The sequence below is a fragment of the Caretta caretta genome, chromosome 5 (genome assembly GCF_965140235.1).
Source record: "Caretta caretta isolate rCarCar2 chromosome 5, rCarCar1.hap1, whole genome shotgun sequence".
Taxonomy (NCBI): Eukaryota; Metazoa; Chordata; order Testudines; family Cheloniidae; genus Caretta; species Caretta caretta.
Genome location: NC_134210.1, coordinates 72,675,309 through 72,692,177, shown reverse-complemented (window position 1 = coordinate 72,692,177; position 16,869 = coordinate 72,675,309). Strand labels below are relative to the sequence as shown.

Below are 16,869 nucleotides of genomic sequence, written 5' to 3'. Positions count from 1 at the left end.
TTAAAACAGCTGTGACATGAGTATGGAAGATTTTATCTTAGAACTTACATTACCATTTGAACAGAGATCAGATTCCTTGAACGACGTAGTCTTTGGTCCTTTGTTCTAGCATTATCTGTCCTCATCTGGATTGAATTTAACTCTAGTGTTATGTTGCATATAGTTATACTCTGATCACATAATAACCTATGCAATAAATTTCATATTAAGATAACGGATAAAGTGATTTTTTAAAAAATGCTTTCTTCAGACTGTACAGGTTCAAGCACTCTGCAAGTGGTAAAAGTATTACAAAATACTGGAGTGCACAATGCTTTGCAAAAAAGTGAACATATTCCCTGCCTCATAGAGCTGATGAAAAGTGCTTAGGTACTATGATGATGAAACTTAAGACAGATCTGGAGTTGCCTTAAGAGGTAGGTTTTAATGAAGGATGCTTGGCAGAAAAGGACAGGGAGAGCATTTCTGATGTAAACATGGATGTTCTAGAAGGCACAAAGAAAGTGGTGGGGAAAGAAAAATGAATACATTAGTACCACAAGTGAACAGAGAGGGGACTGGAGAACATGAGAAATAGTGAAATTAAAGAAAAAAAAGTGTAGATGGGAATGAGATACAATAAATCTGAATTTGGTCCAACATAAAATAAAAAAATCTAGAAAAAAATTTAAATTGGAAGTTGCATTTTGGACAAACTGGGTTTGTCCAAAGAGGAGGGCCAGGCAAGGAGGCTACAGTTACAAAAAAGAGACACGAGATAACTAGAATTTGAACAGAGAAGATAATGAGAAAAAACAGCAGATTTATGAGTAAGGCTACATATTAGTCACAGGTATTTTTATTAAAAGTCATGGACAGGTCACGGGCAGTAAATAAAAATTCATGACCCGTGGCCTGTCTATAACTTGTACTATACCCCTGACTAAATCTTGGGAGTGCCGCGGGTTCTGGAGAGGTTGGGGTTGGCAAGACTGGCAGACTCCCTTCCAGGCTTCTTGGAAGCAGCAACATGTCCCTCCCTAAGCTCCTAGCTCTGCAAGCTGCCAGCTCCGCAGCTCTGTGTGGGCAGTGCCTGTGGGCACAGGCAGCTTGCAGAGCTAGGAGCTGACAGGGAGGGACATGTTGCAATTTCCGGGGATCCCCCAAAGCAAGCACTGCCCAGAGCCCTCACCCCTTCCTGCGTCCCAGCCCTGAGCCCCCTCCCACCCCCCAAGTTCTCCTGCGGGCGGGGAGGGAGAGAAGAGGGGCACAGTGGTCTGAGACTGCCCCAGCAGTAGCCGGTACGACAGCCCCAGGGGCTGCCTGAGCTGCTCGGGCAGCCCCAGCTGCACCAGAAGTCACAGAGGTCATGGAAAATCACGGAATCCATGACAAACTCGCAGCCTTACTTATGACACATTAGGGAGAAAAAGCAACAGGATTTCAGAGATTGGCTCTTTTCTCCCTTCCCTGTATCCCCGAAGATCGCACCGAAGTTGCAAACCTGGAAAACAAGAGAGTTATAAATGCTGAAAGAGGACACAGTTTCAAGACTAAACAAATTCAGCTTTGTTAGAACTGAATGCTGGACACCTACATGGAGATATCAGAGAGGCAGCTAGAAATGCACGACTGGTCGAAGGTAGATTTAGGGTATGTCTACACTGCCAACGTTACAGCGTGGCCACAGCAGCACTGTGATGTGGGCAGTGTAGTCACACTTTATCACCGGGGGGGAGAGCTCTCACAGCAATAAAAAATAACCACTCCAAATGAGGGGTGGTAGGTTTATCGCTGGGATAAAGCGCTGGTCTATACTGGAACTTTTCATCGCTAAAACTTTTGTTGCTCATGGGGGGGGTGGGGGGTTCACACCCCTGAACGACTAAAGTTTTGGCGCTGAAAGTGGCAGTGTGAACACAGCCTTAGATAATGTATAGCGGCGATAGTATTGCCTCCTGTCATTTCAATTAACGATCAGGTGCTGTTTGCAGTCTGTTGTTGAATGTACACTGTGAATTAATGCCTGGTTTAACAGATGGCTAGCTGATTAATCCAGGACTAGTATATTGATTAGTATATTGCAAAAGCAGTTAGTAAACCTGTGTAGTCTAAAGAGTGATTTTGTGACTGTTTCACTGGAAACAGATCAAAAGAGGTCAACAAGTTCAAACAGCAGATCTTCCTGACATGTTCAATATAGTTAATAACCTTTTTACTCTTAGATAAAACTACTTACATCATGAACAGCTTGAGTAACCAACAAAAAACTACTGGCAATTATTAGAACTCAGAAAACTCTAATCAGAGATCTTATGAAAAGAAAGATTTGATATGCAGGGCCCATTTTAAGAGGTTCAGTGAGCAATGTATGTTTATGGACATTGGAAGGGAAAGTTGATGGCTGAACATGAGGAAGAAAAAGAGGATCTCAGATGGACAACATGGTATTATGGGTGGCTCAACAGAATTATACATCCACAAAAAGATTAGAAGAGCATCATACAGAATGGGCTACCAGTTGCAAATCCCCAACAAAGGAGAGGACTCTGAATAAGAAGGAAACTACTTAAAGGTAAATCACATGAAAATGCAACACAAACAATTCTGCTGTTGTGCCTATACAAAACGGTTATAAGTTTCCAGGTTTCAGAGTAGCAGCCGTGTTAGTCTGTATCCGCAAAAAGAAAAGGAGTACTTGTGGCACCTTAGAGACTAACCAATTTATTTGAGCATAAGCTTTCGTGAGCTACATCCGATGAAGTGAGCTGTAGCTTCCGAAAACTTATGCTCAAATAAATTTGTTAGTCTCTAATGTGCCACAAGTTGTCCTTTTCTTTTTATAAATTTCCAAGTTCTGCTTATACCCAAGCTACTTAGCTCACAAAAGTTCAACTGCAAAATGTATGATAAATCCTTTGTGACTTTACAAGTTAACAAAGAACAAACCTCAATTCCGACCAGAAATCTTGTATACTCGTGAAAGGGTTGCTCTTAATGAGGCTGAGCAGCAGCAGCAGTTGAATATGCAGTGTTAATTTCTCAAAAGAACTGCAATCGGATCTTTCAACTCCCTCAGCACAGGCCAGGTCACATAACATAGTGCAGTCCCCAGCTTACCTCCCCCCACACCTCCAGGGCAGGAGCACTACCGAACATGAACCCCGACCGTTCCAAGCTCCCCGCTGACCCAAACGTTAGCTTAAAGCCACTCGCACGCAGACCTAGCCTTCCAGCTAAGGTGAAAGGGACGGCACGGATCCTTCTTAGGATGTCACGGTAAGAGTAATTTCTAAGGGTCCTTACTAATAACGACACCATACCTTAATCATCAACTTCACTTCACCCCACTTGTACGTTTTATTAACTGGCTACGGACGATCGCAATGGGCACCCCCGGAACATCGTTTCTGTTTTTCCGCGCAGTTTCACTTTCCACTTCTCTATCGCTAGCGCGGTAGGGTAATATTGGGCTCCGAGCACAAGGCTCGCGGGCGGTGGGGGACAGGGCCCGGTTCAAGGCGCCCCGCTGCCGGGGGCAGGTGGGGTGGGCAGGGGCGCGGCTCAAGCCGTGGGGCGGCAATCTCCGTTACCTGCACAGATCGTCCAGGACGCTGCTGGGAATCTCGACCCGTTTGGTCTCCATGGGGAAGCGCGGCTCATCCCGACGCGACAGGGCCCGAAGGAACAGCGCAGGGGGGCGGGGAGGCCTCGCAGAGCACAAACCCAGCGACCGAGCGAGGGGCGGGACCAATCGCTTCCGTCCCACTCCCGCTGGGGTTGGGGGCCGGCCCTGTCGAGGGACAGACACGCCGCTCCACCAACCACCAGCGCTCGCCCGTGAGCGACGCGAGACCGTTCAAACGTCACCTTTTCTCAAGCCAATCATCGGGAGCGTTAGTGGGAGGACTTGACCAATCGCCGGTGACACACGGTAGACAGACACTGTAGTAGGTTCTGAGCATGCGCACTTTCCCTTTTGAACTCCCCGGCGTGAGCGAGTGCGTGTGTCTCTCTCGTTTCCCGCGGGGAGGGGACGCGCCGCCTGTGCCAGCCCCGCCGGCCTTTCCTCGCAGCGCTCAGCCCTGCGCAAGGGGGAAGCTCGCTGCGCTTGCCCGCCCCGGCCCCAGCACGGCCCCTCTCCATTGCCCAGCGCTCCTGCATTCCCCGCCGCCCAATCCAGGGGGCTGGGCCTCCCTCAGCAGCGCTCCGCTAGCAGCCTGGAGGGGCGCTCGCGGCAGGCCTCACCTGAGAGGTCATCTGCAAGCACCGGGGTGCGGCGGTGCGTGACGGGGGGAGGGGAGTATTTTAACATGTCCCGCCCGCACCCCCCCGTGCCGCCTCACTCCGCGTCCTGGCCTCACTTGCCTCCGTCCCAACCCCCAACTGCACTTCACGAGAACTAAAAAATAAAACTCCCAAATACGGCACCCCATCACCCGGCTGTGACCCGGAGATACGCAGGAGAAACAAGGGCCGTACAGCATGCGGGATGTATTCCACACCGCACCTGTGGTAACCTCTCTCATCAAGTATTTCCTTGAAGGAGAGGTCTGGGTTCCTGGGCACATGGCCCTCTAGCTAAGCACATTATCATACCACAATATTCCCCCTGGGAACTTTACAGCGCTTTGAAGTGAGCTGTAGCTCACGAAAGCTTATGCTCAAATAAATTGGTTAGTCTCTAAAGTGCCACAAGTCCTCCTTCCGTGACTCCCAGGTGCAGTAATGACAGGGCTACAGGCACCAATGTTGTCATGCATCTGGACATCCAGTATTCTACCAGGCTGGTATTAACACTTCCCGTGGAAGCGTTTCTACCTTCAAGATAGCTTGCTGTATATTTTGTTTCCTTTTTCTGGCTCAAATAAGGCTTAGCCATTTTAACAGCCAATTTAATTTGGTTATTTGTCCTATCACATAACATGCCACAGCAAGTCAATCTGTTCCCAGCTGAGTTGAAACTCCCTGCAAGTAAACTGGGGTCCACTGTTAAACAACACACAGTTTGGGATACCGTGCCTGCCAAAATGCTTCCTTGTTTCATCTATGATGGTCACTGCAGTAATGTCTGACAGTTCGTCTAGTTCCTAAATATCTGAATAGTCGTCTACAATAATGAGGTAGTTTGTGTGGTTTGTAGAGCAAAGGACCATTTGTTACATGGTCTGTTGGGAATGCTGTGTATTTTCAGTCTCTTTTTACTACTTAGCCTGTATTTCCTCTAGGTCTTGGAAATCCTTGGTCATGTTTGGCCAGTATACGTTATCTCTTGATTTCCAGATAAACACTTCTACTTCAGAATGGCCCAGAAGTATTCTTGAGAGAATTTCTATTTAACGATCTGGGAATGATGAATCGACTGCCTTTACATATGATGCTATTTTATATGCTCAGATTGTCTCAATTGTTCCAGTATTCTTGAGAGGCAAGTTGGGCTTCTCCCCTGAAGTCTGGCCATCATGACAGAATGGGAGACCTTGTAGCACTGGTAACTCTGTCTTGTATGGTTTGTTCACAGATTCTTTCCAGCCCCTGCCTTGAAACTGTCACATAACTGGCTTGGTTGATGCTTTCTATGTCTCTGTTTTCTGTATTTCTGCCAGATTGAGGATCTCATTCAGTTCCCATATTTCATGCTGCAGGGGCAAGGCTGCTCTGAAGTTAGCTATTAACCTTTGTCTTTCTTTAAATTGTAGCATTGCAGTTTCAGAAGCATGTGCTGAAAGCATTTTGGTTTTGGGGCCACTAGCAGTAGCTTTAAAAACACAGAGAGAGAGAGAGCGAGCGCGAGTGTGCATGCACCAATACAGTGTAGCTTTCAGGTTTTATTTCTTCTTCCCTATAGAAACTGCTCTCTCATTAAGCATTTCCTGAAAGTAATGTGCTTCAAGATCTTATTACCTGATATATAGTCATACTCTTCTACTGTATCACAAGTAACAGCCCCAAATGGCTGCTGGAATACCGCTGTAAACTGTAGTGTCTGGCACTATTTACAGTTTTGTTTCGCAGTATAAGTATTTGCTAGTCTCACAGATAAAGCGCCAAGTGTGCATGTTATTGTACTATATCAACCACCCCCACGGGGAAATGAAATCTTAACTAATATCTCTCCCTATATAAATTGTAACTGTACACTCCAAGCTGCAGAACAGTTTGAACCAGGGAGACTTTAAAAATCTTGAATGAAAGAAATGGCAAATGCCCAAATGAGATTAGTGTATCACAAAAGGTTACGATCTGCCATTTAGGAGGGTGTATGATTGGGTCTTCAGCACACTCTAAAAAGGAGCAAGCATGCTGTTGTGTTGCTCCACAGCACAAAATCATGACTGGTGTTATAAAATCATGACTTGTATGGAGAAAGTAAATGTGGAAGTGTTATTTACTCTTCCTCCTAACACAAAACTAGCGCCCACCAAATGAAATTAATAGGCAGCAGGTTTAAAAACAAACAAAAAGGAAGTATTTTTTCACACAATGCACAGTCAACCTGTGGAACTCCTTGCCAGAAGATGTTGTGAAGGCCAAGACTATAACGGCGTTCAAAAAAGAACTAGATAAATTCATGGAAGATACATTCATCAATGGCTATTAGCCAGGATAGGCAGTGATGGTGTCCCTAGCCTCTATTTGCCAGAAGCTGGGAATGGGCGACAGGGGATGGATCACTTGATGATTACTTGTGTTCATTCCCTCTGAAGCACCTGGCATTGGCCACTGTCAGAAGACAGGATACTGGGCTAGATGGATCTTTGGTCTGACCCAGTATGGCCATTCTTATGTTCTTATCCCTCTAGCCCATTGAGAGGAATTCTGGCTTGGCTGCTAGGAATCTACTAGTACAAAATACACCTAGCTCTTGGATCTACCTTTGCTCTGCCTCTCTGGACCACCCATAGAAATGATTTTTCCAAGGTGAATTCTGATGCATCATTTGCTGTCTTTAAATAGAGAATATAAAACCTCTAATAATTCATTTTTGTTACTTCATTTTCCTTACCATAAATATTTTGAAGCTTAAGTTCTGTGTTGGTCTGATGGTGCTGTAGATTCAATAAATGTTTAACCCTTGCTTAAATAATTGTGAAAATGGACATGTTATATTAAATGTAGCCAGGAAAACAAAAATGTGTTAGTGCTGAAAGATCTAAATCCTCACAAAACAATTTCTTTTACAACTACAGCCACCAGAGGGTGTCCACTGCTCTTTTTTACTATTTACAAGACACTGCAAACAACAACAGTCATGCTTCAGCTGACTTCAACAGCAGCAGGAGAGGCCAGTAATTACAATTGCCTCCCATTTAGAGTAAAAGCCTATAACTCACAGCCTGCTTCTCAGAATTCCTTTTTTGACATTCCCATGAACCCTGGTTCTTCTGTCTGAGAGTCTGCTTTGGTTAGGTACCTCCACTCACACATAGCTTAGCCTATTCCCCGCTCATGTTTGCCTGATCTCCCTGAGAGTCTCTACATGTCCAAAGCTCATCTGAGTATCTCTGAAGATTTCTGGCTCTACAAGTTTGTCTACATGTAAAATGCTGCAGCTGTGCTGCTGTAGTGCTTCAGTGAAGACACTACCTACATTGACGGGAGGGCGTAGATACTCCACATCCCTGAGAGGCAGTAGCTAGGTCGATGGGAGAATTCTCATCCTTCTATGCTGGGGTTAGGTAAATTTAACTGCATGGCTCAAGAGTGCAGATATTTCACACCCCTGAGCAACTTAGTTATTCTGACCTAATTTCCTACTGAAGACTAGGCCTAAGGGCTCGTCTACACTGGCACTTTACAGTGCTGCAACTTTCTCACTATGGGTTGTGAAAAAACATCCACCTGAGTGCTGCAAGTTTCAGCACTGTAAAGTGCACCAGCCCTGGGAGTGCAGCTATTCCCCTCGTGGAGGGGGGATTTTTATAGCGCTGTGCTGCACCTACACAAGATATTTGAAGAGTTGCTTTTTAGATGAAGCTAGAGTGCATTTACAAAGACTTCTCTAGCAGTGATCTGATGGGGACAGTTAAATTGGGCTAACACCTCAACTTATTTCACAGAACTGCCTGAATAGCCTTCAGATGGTCAGGATCTTCACTGACTGCTAAAATAAGCTGAATTGGCAGTTAAAATAAGATAACCAGATCACTTCTGCACAGTCTCACATACAAGTCCATTCCCAAGCTCATACTCATGTTTGCTCAATGCAGGGCTCACAGTCTCAGTGCTTTTCAAGCACCTTTCACCAGATGATCTATTCATATCTTCGCTTGAGAGTAGTGGGGCTCAAGCAAGGTGTGGGAGTAGTCATTTCCCTTTTAATTGCAATTGGTTGTCCTCCCCCGCACCTTGTACTTTACAATTTAAAAGGCTGGATTCTCAGGGATAAGTACTCCTGCACTCCAGGGGGAGGAACATAGATAAAGAGGAGACAGACCCACTGTCTTTTCAGAGGGGATGAGAAGAGAAAGGGAAGCAACTTTTATAACCTCTACCTTGTAACTTATGAAGGACCCTACCAAATTCACAGTCCATTTTGGTCAATTTCACAGTCATAGGGTTTTAAAAATAATAAATGTAATGGTTTTCAGCTATTTAAATCTGAAACCTCTCAATGTTGTAATTGTAGGAGTCCTGACCCAAAAAGGAGTTGTGGTGGGGGGCACAAGGTTATTGTAGGGAGGGCTTGCGCTTTTGTTGGCAGTGGTGCTGCCTTCAGATCTGGGGAGCTAGAAGCCAGCAGCAGCGCAGAAGTAAGGATGGCTTGGTATGGTATCACTATCCTTCTGTACTGCTGCTGGTGGGGTGCAGTCTTCAAAGCTGGGTGCCCGGCCAACAGCCGCCGCTCTCCAGCCACCCAGCTCTGAAGGCAGCACAGAAGTAAGGGTGGCAATACCGCGACCTGCCCTAAAATAATCTTGTGACCCCCCTGCAACTCCCTTTTGGGTCAGGACCCCCAATTTGAGAAACGCTGGTCGCCCCCATTAAATCTATACAGAATAGGGCAAAAGCACACAAAAGACCAGATTTCACAGGGGAAGACTAGGTTTCATGGTCCGGGACACATTTTTCATGGCCATGAATTCGGTAGGGTTCTACTTATGGGGACTGTGGGATTTAGGCTATATCTATGCTTAAAACACTACAGTGGCACAACTGCACACTGCAGTGTGCACACTTAATACAGCAATAGGTGGGGTTCCCCTGTCACTGTAAGTAACCCACCTCTACAAGAGGCTAAAGTAGCTAGGTTAATAGAAGAATTCTTCCATCGGCCTAGTCCTGTCTACACCGGGAGTTATATCAGCTTAACTATGTCTCTCGGGGTGGATTTTTCACAAGCCTGAGACATGTAGCTATGACATAATTTTTCAGGGTAGACAAGCCCTTGTGTGCACTGACAGCCAAGTTCACCAGAACTCAATGTAAAGTTATGAATACAGGATGCTTAGGAGAGCAAATTTCCCATTTTTGGGTTGGTACAGGCATGATGCAGTCAGCAGTCTAAGGTCCTAATTACATGAAGGAAGTTTGCACTAGTGTAACTACTTAAAATGCATCCTAACGAAAGTGCATCAGTCTGAAGCAGAACTTTAACCCATTAAGCTGCTGTAGGAAAGGACCTTGAGTCTACGTTTGGATTGGCAATGGATACTCCTCAACAGGTGTCCAATTATATGATCACATCGCAGAGGGACAAAGTCACCAGAAATAGTACCTATTGCCAGTGATTGAAGGTTTCTATTCCCTCTCTCTTGTGCATAGGTTTAGAGCAGCAAGCATGGCTTGTGCCCTGTAGGAGTTTAGGGAGAGACCACAAGCATAGGGGAATGCTCAGATAGAGGGGCTCTGTACCAGGAACAAGCACTAAAGCAGGGAGCATCAGACCTAGTCCCAGATCAGGGTGATTAACCCAGCCATCACACTGCCCTACTGGTCATAATGATGGGCCTAGGGTCAGAACCAACTGGAGTAACCCAGCAAGGCAGAGTCACCAGATAAAATCCACCCTACAGGTTGGGGTGGGAGCAGACTAGGCTCATTCTCTGAGAAGCGTTTGGCTGGGGTGAAGCCAGCCTAGCATGCATCCAACAGCTGCTGCTGCCGCCGCCAATTCAGGTCCTGCAGGGCAGCAAGCAGCCCCTCATGAGCATGGCCAACAGCTCAAGGTAGCCAGGATTCCCTAGCAGGATTCTCCCTGAGCCATGGGGCTCAGCCCTGTTCCTTCTAGGAATTCCTAACCACCACCACCCTGGCACCCCAAGCCCCATAGGGCCCATGGGGGAGGGAAGGCAGCCCTTACCTTGACCCAGAACCTGGCCCTGAGCAGCTCCACATGCAGCATTACAATAGTGAATTGCTCCAAGGTAAAGCCTCACACAGTGCCATCCCAGCCCACCTGCATCAGCAGGAGACAGATCCCAGGGAGACTGTGCCACTGCAGCCCATCTGGGAGGGCAGTGAAAGAAGAGAAGGTTGGCTGAAATCAGCAACTTTTCTGCTGTCAGCATATAGTGGGTAATCAACGGGCCAAATCTGGACTGCCAGAGACTTTTAACCAGACCACGAAACTCTAGGGGGCCGTGGGCAGTTAATGCAGTGGGGGGAGAGGCGAAGGGGGGCTACTGTGAGTAGAGAAGTGGCTGGCTGGGTGCTTGGGCAAGCTAGGGCTCTGCAGTAAGGTGGAGGAGCCTGGCACCAACCACTCACCCTGCTGCTGCCGCCACCTCCACCATCCTCCGGCCTGCAAGTGAGGAGGAGCAGGAGTGAAGCTGCCCAAGTGCCTGCTCCACAGGGGGCACAGTGCACTCAAGTGGCCAGAAGGTGCAACTGCAGCTCACTCCCACCCGCAGTTTAACCAAATTGTGGCAACCGTGCTTTGTGTGCCCCTGGCCAAAGACTGTCACAGCAGGGGCGCCACTTAGGGAAGGCAGGGGAGCACCTTCTACTACCCCCCCATCCCCCAGTTATGTCTCAGCTTCAGGTAGCCAGGGCTCCCACTGTGAGCCCCGGCAGGCACACAGGGCTGTCAGCGGGAGCCCCATCCGCCTGGGGCTGATACATAACTCAGGAGAGGTGGGGCAGGTGCCCCCTCCCACCTTCCCTAAATGGAGCCCTGCAAGGCTCGAGTCCAGACCTTGACTATACCTTGACTAAAAAATGTTGGCCTTGACAAAAAAATAATAGACTACCCCTGGCATATAGCTATGAACCCCACTGGCAGAAGGTGTCTCATCCTTCTCTAGTGGCTAATTCACATAGAAAATACTGACTTACTACTATTACCAGTTACTCCTTCAGCAAAAGTGGCAGATCAGTGCTGTGGATCTAAAGATGATGGATGTCTACATGGTTTCACGTGATAGAATTTGTTTTTTCAATTGGCTTTTTAAAAGCTTAGATGTCAAAAAAAGTGAAGAGTGCTTAAGTTACGAAGTCAAACACTCAAAAGTTATGACATGCCAGAATCAAAGCTGCCTGTAAAACTTTAGCGCCCACCCCCCGCCTTGTGTGTATGCATTATGATAGTGTTTTTAACAATGAAATCATACATTTTTCCACATGATTCCCTGCCTCATTTAATGCACAAGATGGAGGAGACTCAGGAAATCAATCTGGGTTGTGTGAAGGCAGCTACTGTCTGTAGATTCCTTTCCTCATCTGTTGCAGAAGACGGAAGGTGCTGTAGTGAATGAGGCAGGGAACTGCAACAAGAGAAAGGTTGTATGCTATATAAAAAGTAAGAGCTAGTAGTCACAGGACTTACTATTTTCAAGTTGCAGTGGGGGAGGTTTAGGTTGGATATTAGGAAAAACTTTTTCACTAAGAGGGTGGTGAAACACTGGAATACGTTACCTAGGGAGGTGGCAGAATCTCCTTCCTTAGAAGTTTTTACGGTCAGGCTTGACAAAGCCCTGGCTGGGATGATTTAATTGGGGATTGGTCCTGCTTTGAGCAGGGGGTTGGACTAGATGACCTTCTGAGGTCCCTTCCAACCCTGATATTCTATGATTCTTTTTTGTCCTATTGATGGGGCAAAGTGAAGGCAAAAAAGAATAGTAAATCCTCCAAGAGGTGTAGAGATACCATACATCTTGTACATTAGATGCAGGCTTTGCTTTGCCACAACACACTTCCTGCTGGCACAGAAAGAAGGACAAGGCAGTCACAGGCTGCAGCTATACTGAGTTATAGGAAGTCTTGTTACATCATTTCTGTACTCTCTTGACTCAGGCACAGAAGCCCTAGATGTATACTATGCATTCCATACACTTCATAGCAGGAAAAGAGGAACACTTTGCAAAAATAATGAAAAATGCTTGAGGATCATCGTGTCCCCCACCAAAAAAAAACAACAACAACAAAAAAAAACAACTTACTTTTGAGAGAGAGACAGGACAAGAATACAGAATGAAGGGGAAAACATAGATGAGTTTGGGGTCACATAATTAAAACTAAAAGTCAGTCCTTTGAATACGGAATATTAAAAGATTCAGAGACTTGATTATCCTGGGGTGTAAATAATAAGAGTCCAGGAATAGTTAATAAGGGAGATGCATGAGACATTAGAAAGGTCCATATATATATATATATATATATGCCAAGCAGCAGGATAAACAGAAACAAAAAGCCCAGAGAAGGGCACAGAGCATATGACAGAGTACTATAGAAAAGCCAGCAAGGAAAAAGTTAATAGAAATTGAATTGGCCATGGACAGGAACATGAAAAGCAGGAAACAATATCAGCAATGTGGCAACCATTTTGAGTATAGGAAATGTCCAGCATTCAGGCGAATATGTAGAAACTGTAATAAACCCAACCATTATACAAAAACATGCTGAGAAAGCAGGAAAGTGCAATCCAAAAATGGATTCCTCAAATGAAAAGGAAGAGCTGTTCTTAGCCGCAATAAGGAGGAAACAGAAAACTCAAAAATTATCCAGTTAAAATGTGTATTGGAACAGGGGTCACTCACCACTTCCTGGCAGCTCTGGGGATTAGGTCCTTCCAGGTCTGAAGCCCCTTTCTGTTGCTTGTTTGCATGCCCAGCAGTTTCCCTCTCTCTCTGTGACTCAGGGTGCTCTTTGTGACTTGGCTCTCTAGCCAGGTCACTAATATGTTTTCCCCCCTTCTAGGGTATCAAAGTCCTACAGGACAAACTATCCCAGGTAGTCTTCAAATCCACTTCCTTGACAGTGGCACTTCCCCAGTGGGTGGTACAGGAATCCAGGCCCATCCTCTACTCCAGAGTCCAGCTCAGAAACACTGTAATCACCAGCCAAGGTCTACAACATCCCACCTATTCCTTCTCAACTAGGCATCAGCATCAATTCAGGGTTATTTAGCCACATATTTCTCCTCATATGTTGCCTATCTGGTTAATTGGCCTCTTCTCAACCTCATTAACCCTTTCCATGCTAGTATAGGGTGAACACCCCATCACATGAAGAAATGGCATTTGTGTGACACACAAGGATAGATACTGGGGCAGAAGTAAATGTAATAACAGAAACTGAAATAGAGTGAAAAGAAAAGGAGTACTTGTGGCACCTTAGAGACTAACCAATTTATTTGAGCATAAGCTTTTGTGAGCTACAGCTCACTTCATCGGATGCATCCGAAAGCTTAGGCTCAAATAAACTGGTTAGTCTCTAAGGTGCCACAAGTACTCCTTTTCTTTTTGCGAATACAGACTAACACGGCTGTTACTCTGAAACCTTAATAGAGTGATGTAAGAAGCAGCTGAAAGTGGATGGGTTCAAAGAATCTATGAAAGACTATCATGGAGGAATAATTCCAGTGTTAGGAAAGTGCATGCTAGCACTTAAATACAAAGGGAAAATAATACAAACAAGAGCTTGCAGTGGTACACAGAGACAAGCAACCATCTACACCCATATGAGGTGCTTGGTTTTGTTAATAGAATGTGTGCTATAGAGCAGTGGTTCTCAACCTTTCCAGACTACTGTACCACTTTCAGGAGTCTGATTTGTCTTGCGTACCCTCAAGTTTCACCTCACTTAAAAAGTACTTGCTTACACAATCAGACATAAAAATACAAAAGTGTCTCAGCACAATATTACCTTAAAATTGCTTTCGTTCTTATTTTGTTTGTATGAAGTTTTAGTTGGTACTGACTCTGCTAGTGTTTTTATGTAGCCTATTGAAAAACTAGGCAAAGATCTAGATGAGTTGATGGACCCCCTGGAAGACCTCTGTGTACCCGGAGAGGTACACATACCCCTCATTGAAAACCACTGCTATAGAGAAACAGACAACACAGAACCAGATATGTAAGTATTAATAGTATCATATGAAAATGTATTTGCAAAACACAGGTGCTTCCCAGTAACATACAAGATATGGTCAAGAGAAGCTGCAGAACTTATGGTATATGCTACACAAAAAGTTCTACAAGCCTTAAGAAAGAGGCTATCTGAGGCTCCAAAACATAACAGGAAATGGTATCATTTAGAGAAGAGCTAAGAGTTTGGATTCACTCCTTAATAACTGTGGAAAGGAAAAAAGGAGGGGAACTATAGCTTTTTTCCTATACAGGCCTTCCTTCAGGCCCATTCCCACAGCCCCTCCCTAGAACTATTACAGATCTACCTCTCTCTAGACATTTAACAACAAGATAGAAACAACAGTATTCTTCCTCTCTAACTCCTTCTTATCTGGGTTTCCTCCCCTTATGCTCAGCTACCATCTGGGGCTGGCCCAGCCTCCAGGTGCAACCAGGTACCTTAATCAAATTCTCTACCTCCAGTTAACCCTTTTAATACCAGTGTGGGGTATGTACCTCACAGTAACATATTTTAAATATTTTGTCCCCTTGGGTTTACTTTCAATAGCTAGTACATAAAATTACAACTGCCTTGTCTAGACAAGGATTTTTAGCATGTTAATCCTATTACTAACATATAAAAATACATTTTTCCTAGTATAGACAAGTCCCATCTCTGACTCTCTCTTCTTTCTTTTTTTTCTTTTTATTTTCTCTGCCTCCTTCCCTCTCTGGCTGATCAAGAGTGCATATGCCAATGATCCTGCCTTTTTAAATCCATTTAGATCTTGTTATTGTGTACAGTTGTCTGAATGATTTAATTGGGGATTGGTCCTGCTTTGAGCAGGGGGTTGGACTAGATGACCTCCTGAGGTCCCTTCCAACCCTGATATTCTATGAATTTAACTTAAGGTATGACTTTAAACCGTTTAGTTAAACCAGGGCACTCTTAATTTGGTTTAGCTAAATTGATTACACACAGGCTAAAGGTAAACTGAAGGACTTCTTACACCAAAATAAAAGTATTCACACAAGATTTGCACCAGTTTAACTAAACTGGTTTAATTATATTGGTGTAAGTTTGAATATATACAATGCCTCAGAACCTGATTGTGTTGACTTGGTGCAACCCTCATATATGGACACTTATTTCAATTCAAGAATACATTATAGTGATTTAGCTTAAGTGATTATTTATCAACTGATATTTGTCATGCAGAAGGTCAAGGTGGGCAAGGTAATATATTTTATTGGACCAACTTCTGTTAGTTAGAGATATGCTTTTGAACTTACACGGAGCTCTTCTTCAGGTCAGCTCAGTGTAAACTCGAAAGCTTGTCTCTCTCACTAACAGAAACTGGTCCAATAAAAGATATTACCTCACCCACCTTGTCTCCCTAATATCCTGGGACTGGACTGACACGGCTACAACAGCACTGCATACATCATATAGCAGGTGTCAGATCAGGTAGTTTGTGCCATTCTGTGGTCAATATTGTTCCTATTCTCAGGTGGCAAGTGGAGCCAGAACAGGATTTGATCACTAAAGAGAGAAGATAAAGTTGGAGAAAGAGACTGAAGAGAAAAGATATGAAAGAAAGAGGTGGAAATGCAAGGGACTCATGAAAGAAGAAAAAGTTTTGCAGTGCTAGGTATATTTGTATGAGTCCTTTGCAAGATGCACTTCTCCATAGACTTCAAGAAATGTGCACTTGAGGTGAACAGACAGCAAGTGTGAAAAGTTATACCTTTGAAGGGAGGCTGTGCTACTTACATTTGAAACATTTCCAGGTATGGGTAATAAGAAGCAAAGCTTCCTGAGAAAGCCATCTTGTCATTCGGCCACCATGGCCAATTTTTCTGCATGTTTATGGTTTACAGAGATTTGAGGGAGGTCTGAAATCCTTTTAGTCAGAAGCTCTAAAGCTGAGTCACATGAGTAAATGATATCAAGTAGCTTCTGGTAAGGGACCAGGGCCAAAACAAAGGGGTTTACTGGTCAGCAGGCCAAGAAAGCTTCCAAGATTGCATCATACTTTGTAAATTACATACTGTTGGCAGAGAAACTGTTTTAAACCTGTGGGAGACCTGACTTCCAGGGTAAAGTTACAAACTTCTAGTACTACTCTGATGCAGTCATGCAGCTTCCCAGTAAAAGTGAAGTCATATTACCACAAACTTTGTTCTTCCTCACCTCATCCCTTCCCTAGTTTGTTACCCTAACTCATTGCTTCAGATTTATAATTAGATTGTCAGCACTTGAGAGCACAGACTGTGTCTTCTATTTAATCTGTGAAATCCGTATACAGTTTTGGGTACTGTAAGCCCTGTCAAAAGTAAACAAATATAAAATAAGAATGGATTCCAACCAAGAACGATGACCTAGGCCTATTTGCACAAAATATCAGTAAAGTTCCAAAAATTCAACACCTTCCCAGTGACAGGTCTTCTTGACCTTTCAGCCAAGCATCCAATTAGTATCCGTTTACTAATTTGATAACACACATACCTAGGCACTGTTAGAGGGGCCAGAGATGCGTTTGGGAGAGGGGATGAGAACCGGAGAAGGCCATCTACTAGATCGCTGCCGCCATGTAGCTCA

At 44.8% G+C, this 16,869-nt stretch overlaps 1 protein-coding gene and 1 long non-coding RNA gene across 7 annotated transcripts in view; one reads left to right on the top strand and one right to left on the bottom strand.

Moving 5' to 3' along the window:
- The window catches only part of DCP2 (decapping mRNA 2), a 29,991-nt gene extending 26,254 nt beyond the window's left edge, over nt 1–3,737 (bottom strand). For 2 of the 6 annotated variants that reach the window (XR_012668490.1, XM_075128608.1), the window contains exon 1: nt 49–258. Coding sequence is in view for 5 of the 6 variants with exons in the window: in XM_075128608.1 (XP_074984709.1) it covers nt 49–125 (77 nt within the window). In the remaining variant the exon portion in view is untranslated. Of the gene's footprint in view, nt 1–48; nt 260–3,572 lie in introns of those variants that run through there. The other 4 variants (XM_048849776.2, XM_048849777.2, XM_048849774.2 and 1 more) reach the window with 4 other exon arrangements.
- On the top strand, nt 3,125–15,914 carry LOC125636542 (uncharacterized). Its single transcript, XR_007356631.2, has 3 exons — nt 3,125–3,258; nt 14,141–14,274; nt 15,779–15,914. It is a non-coding gene; the product is annotated as an uncharacterized LOC125636542 (long non-coding RNA).
- The last annotated feature ends 955 nt before the right edge of the window (nt 15,915–16,869 follow it).